The 15,648-nt window shown below is 40.6% G+C and overlaps 1 protein-coding gene across 2 annotated transcripts in view; it reads left to right on the top strand.

Moving 5' to 3' along the window:
* Nucleotides 1–15,648, top strand: part of arhgef10 (Rho guanine nucleotide exchange factor (GEF) 10) — a 278,827-nt gene that overhangs the window by 147,329 nt on the left and 115,850 nt on the right. For both annotated transcript variants that reach the window (XM_072560748.1, XM_072560758.1), the window contains exons 17-18: nt 3,169–3,314; nt 12,625–12,800. In XM_072560748.1, coding sequence (XP_072416849.1) covers nt 3,169–3,314; nt 12,625–12,800 — 322 coding nt within the window. The remainder of the gene's footprint in view (nt 1–3,168; nt 3,315–12,624; nt 12,801–15,648) is intronic.

Genomic DNA, 15,648 nt, shown 5'->3' with positions numbered 1-15,648 from the left:
GTGTGGGAGAGAGAGCTAGGCATTGAGGTCTCCTCAGAGACATGAGAAGATATTTGGGAAAACCCAAGAAAGATATCAATTTGCAATAAGACCCATGCTTTACAGTTGAAGATTCTCCACAGGGTCCACTTGGCTCCGGATTATTTGTCAAAATTTAAACCAGGGGTATCTTCAACATGTCCCAACTATAAGGTTTGTACGGGCACTCTTACCCATTGTCTCTGGTCCTGTGCTAGGCTTCAAACATACTGGAGTGCTGTGGCAGGTGCAATGGAGGAGATTTTCAATGTAAGATGGAGAAGCTCTCAATCTCTCCTCCTCTTGGCCTGCCAGTGTGTTCCCTGTAGATGCGCATAAGAAAAAATTTTCAACATCCTTACTTTCTGCGCAAGAAAGAATACCTTGTTAGGTTGGGTATCCAAAAATCCCCTGGGCCTGTCGGGTTAGGCAGAAGAATGTTATGGAGCATAGCCCCTTGGATTTTCTCACAAATGTGATACAGCACAAAACTGAGAACCTCTGTCAGACATGGCTGCCCTTTTTGGAATACCTGAACACAGATTTGTCTCCCACACTAATAAGAGCTTTTATATAGCCTTAACAATTGTGCTTTGAGTCCAATATCCAGAGAGAGGGGACTGCAAACATATGAATAGATAAAAATTAATGGTCTCGATATTCAAGTGTTAGCGTTTTTGCTTGGCTGAGCTGTATTATTATTATTTATTATTAGTTTGTTATTTATTTAGTCAAGTTAGTTGGGTTTTTTAATACATATTTATACATTTGTACATGAGAGTATTTTGGGTTTTTTTGGTGTTCTTTCTTTACATTGTTTTGAATTGTATTTTATATTTGTTGTAATATTTTAAAAACCTATTTTTCAATAAAAATATATTTTAAAAAAGATCCGTTTCACACTAAATTTTACCTTTCACATGCCTTTCACATTCCTTCAGTTTGCCTGCCTTTGAAGTTCCAGACAATCCTCATATTTCTCAATGCTTCCAAGTTTTGTATCATCTCCAAGTTTTGGAATTGTGCCCAGACAATCCAAGTCTCAGCCATTAATACAGCCAAGAAAAAAATTGAATCTATTATGCTTCAAGTTTGCTGGCAAATCGATTATGTGTACTTTTTAATTAAATGCCTCTTGGAAATTCATGTAAACCCATTGACTGCATAATCTTTATCAAACGTGTGACAACGTACCTTCAACAAACCCTTCCTGTTTTTCTATAATTAATCTGCACTTATCTCAATGAAAGTTAATTTTGTTCAAGGTTATTGTTTCACAAAGTTTTCCCACTGCTGAAGTTAAACTGACTGGACTGTATTTCCCAATTTTATCCTTGCACCCTTTTTTAAACAAGGATGTCAGATTTGAAATTCTCGGCTTGTTTGCCAATGCCCCAGTGGTGTGGAAGGTGTGGAAAATTACATCCACAGCCCCTACTTTTCACATTCTCACTTCTCTCCACATCTTTCCATGTATCCCATCCAGTTCGTGTGAAGTGGACACAAGCTAAATGCCTGGTTTAAAAGATTGGCCACAAATGAGTTACCTAATCAACCCAGTTAAAAATCACACAATATCAGGTTATAGTCCAACAGGTTTATTTGGAAACACTAGCTTTAAGAGCACTACTCCTTCATCAGGTGGTTGATGAAGGATCAATGCTGTGAAAGCTCGTGCTTCCAAATAAACCTATTGGACTAGAACCTGGTGTTGTGTGATTTTTAACTTTGTACACCCCAGTCCAACACCGGCACCTCCAAATCATGACTAATCAACCCAACTCTCCTAAGTCAATTTTCTCCCACTCATCAGACTGCTTAAACAATATGCCTTCCGTAAAACTGGCCAAGCCAGAAAAGCTTTGAAGTATGTGTCCTCCAATTCTGTTTGCTTTTACTTAACACTAAAAATCGTTTTGGTGTTTTATGGTTATTGTTTGAAGGTTTACTTTAGCTTTAACCTCACTGAGCTCTGATCTATATTTTCTGTGTCATTCCTGCTTTTTCGTGCCATTTGTATTTTTACAAATTCATTAAAAATTAATATTTCCAGATTTGTGCACAAGCTGATATGCATGAATAATTGTAACTTAAAAAAGCAATATACAGATTTGAGTTTGTTGCTGTTTTTGGACCATGATTGATTACACTGGTAGATACATGTTTTACACTTGGGTATGTTCTAGTGAACTTAGGAGGATATTCAGATGTGGCTAGATATCAGACAAATGGGTAGGCTATTGGGATGTTAAAGTCTAACTTCCAAGTTGCTCCCAGGAAGAAAGTTTAGATCAACAGTCTTTTGAAACATTCAGTGAATTTTTTGTATCACAACAATGTGCCTTGATTATTTAGCTGTTTCACATCGCTAGAAAAGTAGATATGTGTCGAAGACACACACAGCAATTAATGCAAAAAGGAACAGCACATTCAGGCAATTAAGAGATTCACAATGAGCTCTAAATCACGGAGTCTTGCTAATTGTTTTACACTGTTGTACTGTTTGCACTCACAGCCTCTCACTCTCCTCCTTTCTGTTATTCGAAGAAGTTGTTAGATTTGTAATTAGTTGTCCATTAGACTTGACACAGAAAGATACATTTAGCAATTAAATACTCCTTTAAAAAACATGATCATTTCTACTGCAATGGCGACCAAGCTGTCTGGTCCAGAAATTGAAAGTATTGAATATTTCAAACTCATTCTTGTAAGGTAAGTCGCTTGTTAGGAATTTTTAAAATTCTGTTTTTCATATCCTTCCTTTGTTTTTTTTTCCTCTTGATCCAATCTTCCTTTCTCTGTTGTGCCTTACTTGTCTCCAACTCCCCTGTCTGCTCTGTCATTCCTCTGTAACTTCTTCAACCCTTAAATCGAATTAGTGAAGATGACATTCATAGTCCTGTAATTCACTGAAACCCAGATTTCCCCTTTGACTTGCTATCAGCTTGCTCTTGCAGCAAGGAACCGAGCACAACCTGGGGATCCAAGATGTCTTAATGAAGCATCCGTGCGGTGGTCTCCTTGAGCACGTTCTGACTGTTGTTTTTGAGTGACGTTCAGCTCGATGAATCTTTTGCCTGGTGTTTTAGCATATGCTTTCTGCAGTTGATCTGTATTAGTCAGTTATGCCCCACTTTTGTATTGTTACAGCTTCTTCGTAGTGGAAACAGATACCTCATAAGGTCAGATGACATGGTGGAAACTGTTTACACTGAGAAAGGAGAGATTGTGAAAACCAAAGAGCGACGTCTGTTCATGTTAAATGATGTTCTTATGTGTGCTACAGTCAGCTCCCGGTATGTACAGCAAAATGTATATACTAAATCTCACATCTTGCATAATATTAGTGTGATGGTTACTATCTTTACTTATTCAATTTCTGCGTAAAAATTGGAATGTGAGCAACGTTGCTGTTTCTCTAAAAGCTGTGACCCTCAAAACTATTTTAGTAACATGACCACTGCTGCCCCTCCTCTCCCATAATTCTCACCAAGTTCCAACTTTCATTTTTGCTCATCAGAAGCTTCCTTGTCTCCCCTGGAAAGTTTGATGTTGTTTCCATCAGTTCCTTAACTGATTAAACTGAGATCTCTATCAGTTATTCAACCTTAGCTCACTTTTTCTACATATCGAGTTGTTTCACAGGAGTGATGTGCCTACTTGCTCACTACAGAAAGATTCAAGCTTCAGTTCTTGAAGCAAGGAAACATCAAATGCTAATGTTGTACATTTGCAAACTTTCACTTCATGTCAGATAGAAAAATGAATAATAGCCAAGAATGCCTGCAGAAACATTCAGAGAGGATTCCCTTGGTGAGAAGCTTCCTTGCTTATTTGAATGAATATCAAGAAGTCTTTTGAAAGTTTTAGGTTTTGTTACTGGTCACTCATAGTTGCTAATTTGCTCTGCTGTTTTTGGATGTTATTGTATCAGGATCTAGCTCAGTGATTAGCAGCTCCTTATTTACTCCCAGTTATGTCAGTGAGCCTGGAAACCTCTCAGATGCATTTTAAATATCTTGTAGCTCTAAAAAACACAAAGGTTACAAAGTTTTAAACATATTTTCCTGAATGCAACATTTTTGGTTGTTCAAATGGTGTAATTGCTTTGTGAAGTCTTAGCAGACATATCAGTTTGTTTTAGGATAGGTTAGACTTTATTAAGGCAAAACTGTGTTACATGTCCATGATTTACAATTGCCCAACAATGAGGTTGATTTACTGCAAGAACTGAATATCTGTTGGTAGACAGATGATTAGCTAACAATATTGTGGGGGAAGTGACACACAGTGATAACGTCACTGAATTAATAATACAGAGCTTTAGATTCTGAAAACATGGGTCCAAATCCCACCAAGGTATTTGGTAAAATTTGAACTTGGAATTCTGGAATTAAAAGCCAACCATTTGGTTCATGAAAGCCCTTCAGGAAAAGAAATGTGCCAGCTTTACTTGGTCTGGTGCACATGTGACTCCAGACTGACAACAGTATGGTTGACTTGTAACTGCCCTTTGACATAGCCTTACAGACAAAAATAAACTGCAGATGCTGGAATCCAAAGGAGACGAGCAGGAGGCTGAAAGAACACAGCAAGCCAGGCAGCATCAGGAGGTGGAGAAATCGGAAATAGCCTAACAATCCACTCTGTTTAAGGACAATTTAAGGTTGAACAACAAATGACACTCGCAACCTATGTGAGAATTCTTTTTATATAAATGAGTGCTGATGAAAACAAATGAACCCTATACCTTGGGGACAGATTGTTTCGAATGAACTTTTTTATCTACTTATTATTATCAATCCCTTCTCCAAAATCTCACCTCGAGCTATTTTCAGTTATATGCACGAACTCCATCTATTTATGGAAGCCCTTTAGTAGCTATTCTTCATAAGGAATCAGAGAAAAATAATATGGATAGTTGATCATGTAGGACAACTAAACTTGATTTTATCCAAGCCACACACCAGAGGCTGTTAGTCTTGAGGATTTGGAAGCTTGGCTGAACTTCTAAATGATGTCCCAAAGTCCCAAGCTGTTGCAGGCAGACACAGAAATTCTGACTAAGATCAGTTAATTCAGATTGGAATAGCCATGGAATTTGAGGTCATTCTGGTCTGTGTGTCTCAGTATGGCTGGCATCGCCTTTAGTGATTTAAGCCACTGAAGAAGCTGCAGCTTCATTGTTTAATAATGTCTATTTCTGGAAATATTGTTGTTTAAGTGTTAATCCTGTGACACAAGCTCATCATTCAGTTGTGCTGTCCAGCTGGAACTCAGACATCCAACATTTAAGTTTTATGATTATGGCCATCTTTTTAATGACATGATATGAGGTTTCAGCAATATCTTTGCAATCAGCTGTTCTTACTTCACCTCCAGAATGTATGACATTATTCCAAAAAGTAAGCAGCTAAAAACAATAAGTGAGTTAAAACAACCATTTCAAGAAGCCTGAGGTACTCAAACTGTCCTTCCCTTTTGCTCCATCTGTCCCTCCCCCCCATTTTGAACAACATTAAACCCATCACATTGCCAGAATTGGATTTGAAACATTAAATCTTTCTCTTGCCACAGATCCCAGACCTACTGATTTTCTCCACTTTCTGTTTCTAATGCTGATCAAAGGTGTGCTCTATCATAGAATCCCTCTAGTGTGGAAGCAGGCCATTCGGCTCATTGAGTCCACACTGACCTCCAAAGAACATCCCAACCAGATAAATCCCCACACCCTATCCCATGGCTAACTCACCTAGCCTGCACATCCCTGTCCACTATGGACAATTCAGCATGGCCAATTCACCTTACCTGGACATCTTTGGACTGTGGGAAGAAACCGACACAGACATGGAGAATGTGCAAACATCACATGAACAGTCACTTGAGGGTGGAATAGAACCAAGATTAGCTACGGGGAATACAGGATTACAGGGATAGAGTTGGGGGGAGTGGATCTGGGTGAGATGCTCTTCAGAGGGTTGGTGTGGACCTGATAGGCCAAATGGCCTGCTTCCACACTGTAGAGATTCTATGATTTTAATCAATTAATCAAAACATTTTGTAAGCTAGCACAATTATTCTGGTTTTGTGTAGAGCATGTAGGGTCACTAAGTAAGATAAATTTGTGAAAATTTAGACCTACCCCAGTATTGACATGTGCCAAATTATAATTAAATCTGGTTCTGTAAAATACTGTGTTTTTTGTCATGTTGAAAAAAGGTGTTATTATAAATGGAGGAGTTACAACAAGGAATGTCTGATTTTCAGTCAAGTGTTTTTGCTTCCTGCTGGTTTGTGTTGACTAAATATAGCCCTGTATGTTTATTTAATAATACAATCATGGAAGAGAAGTATAATTCTGCTGTCATGAGATCAATCATTAGCCTCTCTATAGATTTTAGCTTTTGTGTGATCAAATCAGACTATTGGTTTGTAGTATGAAAAATCTGTGGCTAACAGTTTTGATTAAATCATTTTAAATGAATACTTTTTTAATATTAATATCGTCATATAGTTTTGATGTAAAATTACTGGAAACAACACTTCTTTAGGGTGTGATATTCCTGTTGAAAATATTGATCTGGATTTTAAAGTCTGTGACAGGTGAATGTCACTTGCTATGCACAGAGAATGTGTGTGGGCTTTAGCACTGCAGTTTGTGTTACAGGGCAATCATATTAGTGTCCTGAAAAGGAAGCGAGCTCCTATGTGACCAAACCAAACAAAAGTCTATTTCCTGAACCAACCAGATTGAAGAATCTTCACTGAGGGAGGTGCCTTTTGGTAATTTGTTGTACAGCAATGTTTCAAGCACTACAATGTCGGCTTCCATCATTTACCAGGGGCAGGCACTGTCAAAGGTCACTGCTGATTTTAATTCATTCAAGGAATGTGGGCTATGCTCCCTGGGTCCACAATTATTACTCATTTCTAACTGCACTTGAGAAGGTGGAGATGAGCTGCCTTCTTGAACTGCTTCAGTTCAATTGGTTGTAGACACTACTACTGTTAGGGTGGGAGTTCCAGGATACTGACCCAAAGATGGTGAATGAACAATAATATGTTTCTAAGGTCAAGATAGTGAGTTGCTTAAAGTTGCAGGTGAGGGTATTCACAAGTATCTACAGCCTTTCTGTTTCTAGATAATGGTCTGGGATCTGGAAGGTTCTGTCAAGGAGTCTTGGTGAATGTCTGTAGGGAATCCTGTAGATGATCAGTGATGGAGGAATTGGATGTTTTTGGGCATGGTGTCAATCAAGGGAGTTGCTTTGCCCTGAATGGTGTCAAGATTCTTGAGTGTTGTTGGAGCTGTACTCATTCAGGCAAATGGAGAGTATGTCATCACTGGTTCTGGTTTGTCGTCAGCTCGTGTAGCCACAGTATTTATAATTCAATTTCTGGCCAATGGTAACCCCTAGTAGGTTGAAAATGGGGGATTGAGTGATGATAATGCCATTGAATGTCAAGGAGCAATGGTTAGATTCTCTTTCTTTTTTTGGAGATGGTCATTCCCAGCACTTGAGGCATGAATGTTACTTGCCACTTGTCAGCCCAAGTCTGGATACTGTCCACAGCTTGCTACATTTGAACGTGGACTGCTTTGGAATCTGAGGGGTCACAAATGGTGGACATGGTGCAATTACCAGCAAACGTCTTCACTTCTGACCTTATGGGGGTAAGGTCATTGATGACACATCTGGAAATACGTGGGCCTAGGACCTGACAAACCTCCTGCAGTGTGTCTAGATCTGAGGTAACTGACCCCTCAATTATTCCTTAGTGCTAGGTTGACTCCAACCGGCAGACAGTTTTCCCCCTAATTCCCATTAATTCTTGTTTTATTAGATGAAATAACTGCAGAGAGGCTGGTAACCCATCACCAAGTCATCTTTTATTTACATGTGCACTGTACACAGGCTGTGATCAGCCAGCTCAAATCCAGTCTCTAGACTGATGAGACCTTCTGAATCTCATTTTTTTTTTTGGACCAGTTATACTTACTTTACTCAACTTCTTCAGGGATATTATTACATACCTCTAAAGCAGATGGGTCTTGAAGCCAGGCCTTCTGGCTCAGAGGTAGGGATATTGTTTATAAGGCCTCAAGTCATGGTCCACATAGGCACCAGCGACATAGGTAGGAGAAGAGATGGGGATTTAAGGTAGAAACTCAGAGGGCTAGGGTGGAAGCATAGAGCTAGAACAGAGTTGTCATCTCTGGTTTGTTAACCATGCCATGTGCCAGCAAGATGAAGGATAGAGAGAGAGAGGAGTTGAACACATGGCCACAGGGGTGGTGCAGGAGGGAGGGATTTGGATACTTGGATAATTGAGCCTCATCTGGGTAGGCGGGACATCTACAAACAGGGTGGTCTACATCTGAACCAGGGGGGTACCAATTTCCCAGGGTGGGGTGGTGGTGGAAATTTGCTAATGCTCTTCAGGAGAGTTTAAACTAATTCAGCAGGGGGATGAGAACCTGAATTGTAGATTCAGTATACAGGAGGTTGAGATTAGTGAGGTCATAAATAAGGTTTCATGGTTGCAAGAGTGTACTGGCAAGCAGGAAGGAAGGTGGTTTGAAGTGTGTCTACTTCAATGCCAGGAACTTCCAGAATAAGGTGGATGAACTTGTAGCAAGGGTTGGTACCTGAGACTTTGATGTTGTGGCCATTTCAGAGACATGGTAGAGCGGGGACAGGAATGGTTGTTGCAGGTTCTGGGGTTAAGATGTTTCAGTAAGATCAGGGAAGGTGGTAAAAGAGGGGGAGGTATGGCATTGTTAGTCAAGGACAATATTATGGTGGCAGAAAGAATATTTAATGAGGACTCATCTTCTAAAGTAGTGTGGGCTGAAATTAGAAACAGGAAAGGTGAGGTCACTCTGAGAGGAGTTTTCTATAGACCCCCAAAAAGTTCCAGTGAGATAGAGGTTATTCTGGATAGGAGCGAAAGTAACAGGGTAGCTGTTATGGGTGACTTTAATTTTCCAAATATTGACTGGAAACGCTGGAAAGGGATAGGAATGTACCACGGGGAAGGAGTTAAAGCTGGGGGAAGGCAATTACAATGCAATTAGGCAAGATTTAGGATGCATAAGATGGTGAAGGAAGCTGCAGGGGATGGGCACAAGTGAAATGTGGAGCTTGTTCAAGGAACAGCTACTGTGTGTCCTTGGTAAGTATGTACCTGTCAGGCAGGGAAGAAGTGGTCGAGTGAGGGAAACGTGGTTTACTAAAGAAGTTGAATCTCTTGTCAACAGAAAGAAGGAGGCTTATGTGAGGATGAGAGGTGAAGACTCGGTTAGGGCACTTGAGAGTTACAAGTTAGCCAGGAAGGACCTAGAGAGAGAGCTGAGAAGAGCCAGGAGAGAACATGAGAAGTCTTTAGCAAGTAGGATCAAGGAGAGCCCTAAGATAGGTATGTCAGGAATAAAAGAATGACTAAAGTAAGACTAGGGCCAGTCAAGGACAGAAGTGGGAAGTTGTGCATGGAGTTAGAGGAGATAGGAGAGGCACTAAATGAATATTCTTCATCAGTATTCATATTGGAAAAAGATAGTATTGAGGAGAATACTGCGATACAGACTGGTAGACTAGGCGGGATTGAGGTTCATAAGGAGGAGGTGTTAGCAATTCTGGAGAGTGTGAAAATAGAGAAGTCTCCTGGGACAGATGGGATTCATCCTAGGATTCCCTGGGAAGCTGGGGAGGAGATTGCAAAGCCTTTTGGCTTTGATCTTTGAATCGTCATTGTCGACAGAAGACTGCAGGATAGCAAATGTTGTCCCCTTGCCCAAGAAGGGGAGTAGGGACAAACCTGGTAATTATAGACCAATGAGCCTTACTTCAGTTTAGATTAGATTAGATTACTTACAGTGTGGAAACAGGCCCTTCGGCCTAACAAGTCCACACCGCACCCGCCGAAGCACAACCCATCCTACATCTACCCCTTACCTAACACTACGGCCAATTCACCTGACCTGCACATCTTTGGAGTGTGGGAGGAAACCGGAGCACCCGGAGGAAACCCATGCAGACACGGGGAGAACGTGCAAACTCCACACAGAGAGCCGCCTGAGGCGGGAATTGAACCCGGATCTCTGGCGCTGTGAGGCAGCAGTGCTAACCACTGTGCCACCCATCAATGGGTTATGGGTAAAGTGTTGGAAAGGATTATAACAGGTAGGATTTATAATCATCTGGAAGGGAATAAGCTGATTACAAAACAGTGTTGACTATCCCTAAAGGGTAGGTTGTGCCTCACAAACTTTATTGAATTATTTGAGAAGGTGACCAATCAGGTGGATGAGGGTAAAGTGGTTGATATTATATTTTTATGGATTTCAGTAAAGCATTTGACAAGGTTCCCCACAGTAAGCTATTGCAGAAAATATGGAAGTATGGGATTGAGGGTGATTTAGCGGGTTGGATCAGAAATTGGCGAGCTGAAAGAAAACCAAGGGTGGTGGTTGATGGGAAATGTTCATCCTGGAGTTCATTTACTAGTGATATACCACAAGGATCTGTTTTAGGTCTACTGCTATTTCTCATTTTTATAAATGACCTGGATGAGGGCATAGAAGGATAGGTTAGTAAATTTGTGGATGATACTAAGGTTGGTGGAGTTGTGGACAGTGTGGAAAGATGTTGCAGGTTACAGAGGGACATAGATAAGCTGCAGAGCTGGGCTGAGAGGTGGCAAATAAAGTTCAATGCGGAAAAGTGAGAGGTGATTCACTTGGAAGGGCTAACAGGAATACAGATTACTGGGCTAATGGTAAGATTCTTAGCAGTGTGGATGAGCAGAGAGACCTTGGTGTCCCTGTACATCAATCCTTGAAAGTTGCCACCCAGGTTGATAGGGTTGTTAAGAAGGCATACGGTGTGTTAGCTTTTATTGGCAGAGGAGTTGAGTTTCAGAGCCATGAGGTCAAGTTGCAGCTGTGCAAAACGTTGGTGTGGCCACCCTTGGAGCATTGCGACAGAGGAGCCCAGTTCATCAGCGCAAAAGTTTAACATTTATAACAATCTTCATTCAGAAGTGCCAAGAAGATGATCCATCTCGTTCCTCTTCCAGTATCACTGATGCCAGTCTTCAGACAATTCATTTCAAGAGGGAATATTTGTGGAGCCTCCTCCAGTGGGTTGGTTAATTGTCTGTCTACCATCATGCCTGTCTGGATGCAGTAGGATGGCACAGCTTAGGTCTGATCTGTCAGTTGTGGGATTGTTTCGCTCGATTACTTGGTGCTTTTTGCTGTTTGATGCACAATTTGTCCTGTGTCATTGTTTCACCAAGTTGACACCTAAATTTAGGAATCCCTGCTGCTGCTGGAATGCCCTCTCCACAGAACTAGGGTTAATCCCCTTGGTTAATGTTAGTGGGAGATATGTCAACCAATGAGAATGTGGGTGGTTTTCAGCTGCTGTTGATGGCCCACACCGCCTCCTGGATGCCCAGTCTTTTGTTACTGGATCTGTTCAAAGTCTGTTCCATTTAGCACAATGGTAGTATCACACAATACAACAGAAAGTGAGACAAGTTTGGCACTAACATCCAGACATTAATAAGAAGAACTTTGCAGCGTTGATAAGGCAGAGTTTGTCATTGTTTCCCGTGCCTAGGTCGATCTTAGGCAGTTCTTCAGGTTTCGCTCCATTAAGACATTTTAGTGCTTTGGATATCATTGTTGAACTCCATGCAAGTTATGTAGGTAGCATCTCACAGTGCTGCCTGCCTCTGGAGAATTGATGTTGTCTGTATTAAGCCATTTGAAGTTGCACTGTGCGAATGTATTTCTCTCCCATACAGTCTAAAGCAGGAGCCTTTAAGTTTTATATTTATTTTTATGTTAAATCATTTAGAAAGAGAAAAATAGAGTTTAGAATAAAACTAAAAGATTAAACCAGAGCTGAAGGAATTAAATCTCTGACATAATTAAAATCACCACAATGAGACTCCTCATTTATATCCAAGAGAATAATTGACAGCAATTACAACTTATTTTGTTATTAAAGACTCACATATGCTTGAATGGAAAAATCCAGACTTCTTGTTGCATGTTCAGTATGTATCTAATTGATAGCTGGGGGTGTCTGAGGTAGACGTGGAACCTATTGCCTCTCCTTGCTCATGGGAATGAAAGGTATGACAAACCACCAGTGATAGAGGTTGCCAAGAAAAACAGCTCAGGCTGAAACCTTCAGGCAGAACACACATGATGAATTGAAACGGGTAGCTAGGTACTGCAATTTCACATTTTTCATTTAGTTAAATGATAGATTTCGCGGTCAGGTACAGGTGTGGCAAAGGTTGTGAAAGAGATTGGACAGAACTTTGGAATTTCTGTATTTAATTGTGTGTGAATAGATACCAGAAATTGCTTTTCAATTTACCCCTTGATAACCTCTTCTGACATTCTTGTTGGAGGTTACTGATGATGTGAACATTTATTGTCTGTCCTTAATTGGTCTAATTGTTTTCTAGCATATAAAGTCATTTATGTTTACTAAGCAATTTCCAGCAGATGTTGCTTCTGATTTACCATGATGAGTAATTAGATTTACCTGAGATTCTATTTGACTTTCTTATTGCCTTTATCAGTGTCCACCATGACAACAGTGGTGCAATACCCTCTGGACTGAGATACTTGCTGAAGTGGAGTGTACCGCTATCTCAAGTTGATGTTGTGGAATTTGGGATCAGTGAGGATCTGGCAGAGAAAAATAGATTTACCCCACCACATTCTGGAGAAAAGATTCTAATTAGTACAAAGCCAAGTAAGTAGATTTTCTCATTTTGCTAAGTCATAAATCCAAACCCTCAAGACATGTTTTTGGAGTGTAAGACATTTTAATCGTTCTTATCGGAGTTTCTAAATTTGCAGGCTGTGTTCTACTTGGAAGTTTGAATCCTTTTGTGCTTCTACTTTTGCTTTACTTTTTTCGTTATGGTCCAAAAGAAGACCATGCAACCCATCGTGTTGCACTAACTGTCCACTCATTTTGCATTGAGCCGCACCAAACCCCTGTCTTCTCCCTTAACTGTGCACATTGTTTACATTAAATAACCATCCAGTGCCCTCTTGTATATTTCAAATGAACCAGCATCCACCACACTTCCAGGCACAGCATCCCATTTGCTTCCAGTCTTGAAAAGGTCATTCATTGCACTGTTATGTTGAAGAAGGGGGCGGTTAGTTCATTTGGACTACATGTCATTCAGAATAATGCCAACAGAACGAGTTAAATTCCCATTGGACAAAGCAGATTTGTGACCTAATTCCTGGCCCATCCTCTTGAGAGTGGAAGATGATGGGAGATCACCTCTGACAGCATCAAGTAAACAGCTCAGGCTGAAGTATCAACAGCCAATGAGCCACGGAGCTGCCACTAGGCAGAGCACATGTGAACAAATGAATTGCTGAATAAATTCTAAGTCAAAAACTCATTATCATATTGATATCAGCAGTTTGAGGAAACAGTATATTTAAACTTTACATGTTGCCCCAAAAATCATGGATACCAAAAGAAAAGCTATGATAGGAAACTGGATTTATGAATTACAAAATCCAATACTTTGTGAAGTCTCTTATGCGATGCAAGGGGCGCATGTGTGTTCTTGAGCTGCATCTCAATTTTAGTGGAGCAGCTTTATCACCTGAGAAGTGGCATGAGGTGAATCCCTGAAAAAAAAAGTGGTATAAATAGAGTGAGGGAAGAGATTCAATTCAGGTTGACCTGTTCATCTTTTATCAGAAGTCTATTCACAGGTCACAATTTTTAGAAATTACTGAAACTCTCTTATTTCACTTTTGGGAAATGCAGCTGGTTACTTGACTTATTGCTTCAGAGCCAATTGAAAGTTGATTGAATGTTGTTGCTGCTTGGAAGGTGACATAGAGCATCCCAACATCTACAAAGACATGGGGAAGTCACACCTGATAAATCTGTTAGAATTCTTTAAGGATGTATCAAGCAAATTAGACAAAGGAGAGCCAGTGGGCATGACCTGTTTGGATTTCCAGAAGGCCTTTGACAAGGTCCCACACCAGAGACTGCTATATAAGATAAGAGCCCAAACTGTTAAGGGCAACGGACTGGCATTGATAGAGGATTGACTAATTTGCAAAAAGTAGAGAATAGGGATAAAGGGGTCTTTTTCAGAATGGCAGCTGGTGACTAGTGGAGTTCAGTAGGGTTAGTGTTGGACCACAACTATTCATGTTATTCTTTAACCATGGATGAATGAATTGAGGATACTGATGATAAGTTTGCAGATGGCACAAAGATAGGTGGAGGGACAAGTGGTATTGAGATGCAGGGAAGCTTTGGAAGGATATGAACAGGCTAGGAGGGTGGGCAAAGAAATGGCAGGTGGAATACAGTGTGGGAAAGTGAGGTTATGTAAGAAGAATTGAGGCGTAGACTATTTTCTAAATGGGAAAAGACTTTGGAAGTCTGAAGCACAAGGAAGTTGGGAATCCTAGTTTAGGATTCTTGTCAGATTAACAAGCAAATTCAGTTGGCAATTATGAAGGCAAATGCAATGTTAGCATTCATTTCAAGAGGGCTAGAATACAGGAGCAGAGATGTACTATTGAGGCTGTATAAGGCCACAGTTGGAACGTTGTGGCAGTTTTGGGGCCCATGTTTAAGGGAAGAAGTGCTGGCTTTGGAGTTGGTTGAGAGGATGTTTATGAGAATAACCCAGGGATGAACTCCATAATGTCATATGAGGAGTGGTTAAGGACTTTGGGTCTGAACTTCAGTTCAGAAAGACAAACTGGGTGGGATCTGATTGAAACTTACAGAATAGTGAGAGGCCTGGATCGAGTGACGTGAGGAAGATGTTTCCATTAGGAGTAGAGATTAGGACTTAGTGAAGGGATGACCTTTCAGAACTTTGATGGGAGGATTTTTTTTCATCTAGAGAATATTTTAATCTGTGAAATTCATTGCCACATAAGGCTATGGAGGTCAAGTCATTGAATGTATTTAAGACAGAGATACACAGGTTCTTGACTAGTAAGGGAATCAAAAGTTAAAGGGAGAAGGCAGGAGAATGGGGTTGAGAAATAAATCAGCCATGATCAAAGAGCAGAGTAGACACAATGGGCCAAATGGCCTAATTCTACTCCTGTATCTTTTATGGGAACAAATAGTTGCATGTATTATCACAAGGAAAGAAAAACATACCTTGTGCCAGTGTAGACTTTGTTTGTGCCCCTTGCTTGATCTATCCTGCACTCTTCCCACCATGTCCAAACCTGCTCCCCCGAGTCCAACACCTAGTACAGGTCAATGTGAGTTACCCACTTGCTGACTAGAAATCCCAGTTGGCAAGGGATTAGAGTTTTATTGGCTCCTTTAATTAAATCTGATGATTTTAAATTGCTACCTGCCAGTGCTACTCCCAGTTGGCCTCTTTCAAAATGGTTCCAAGTCAGGATCATAGCAGGGAACTTGCACACAAGCCAAGGGCTCCAAATTGCCTGCTGAATTGCTCTGATCCAGACGTAAGCTATTTTAAATATCTAGTCTCCGATCTCTCTTTGTGGCAAATTTGTGTCATAGGTCATGGTACAACCACTGGTAGCTTGTGGTTTGGGTAAAATATTGCCCAATA

Source organism: Chiloscyllium punctatum, chromosome 3, assembly GCF_047496795.1.
Source record: "Chiloscyllium punctatum isolate Juve2018m chromosome 3, sChiPun1.3, whole genome shotgun sequence".
NCBI classification, from domain to species: Eukaryota; Metazoa; Chordata; class Chondrichthyes; order Orectolobiformes; family Hemiscylliidae; genus Chiloscyllium; species Chiloscyllium punctatum.
Note: the sequence above shows the minus strand (reverse complement) of the source record. Positions and strands in the feature narration are given on the sequence as shown.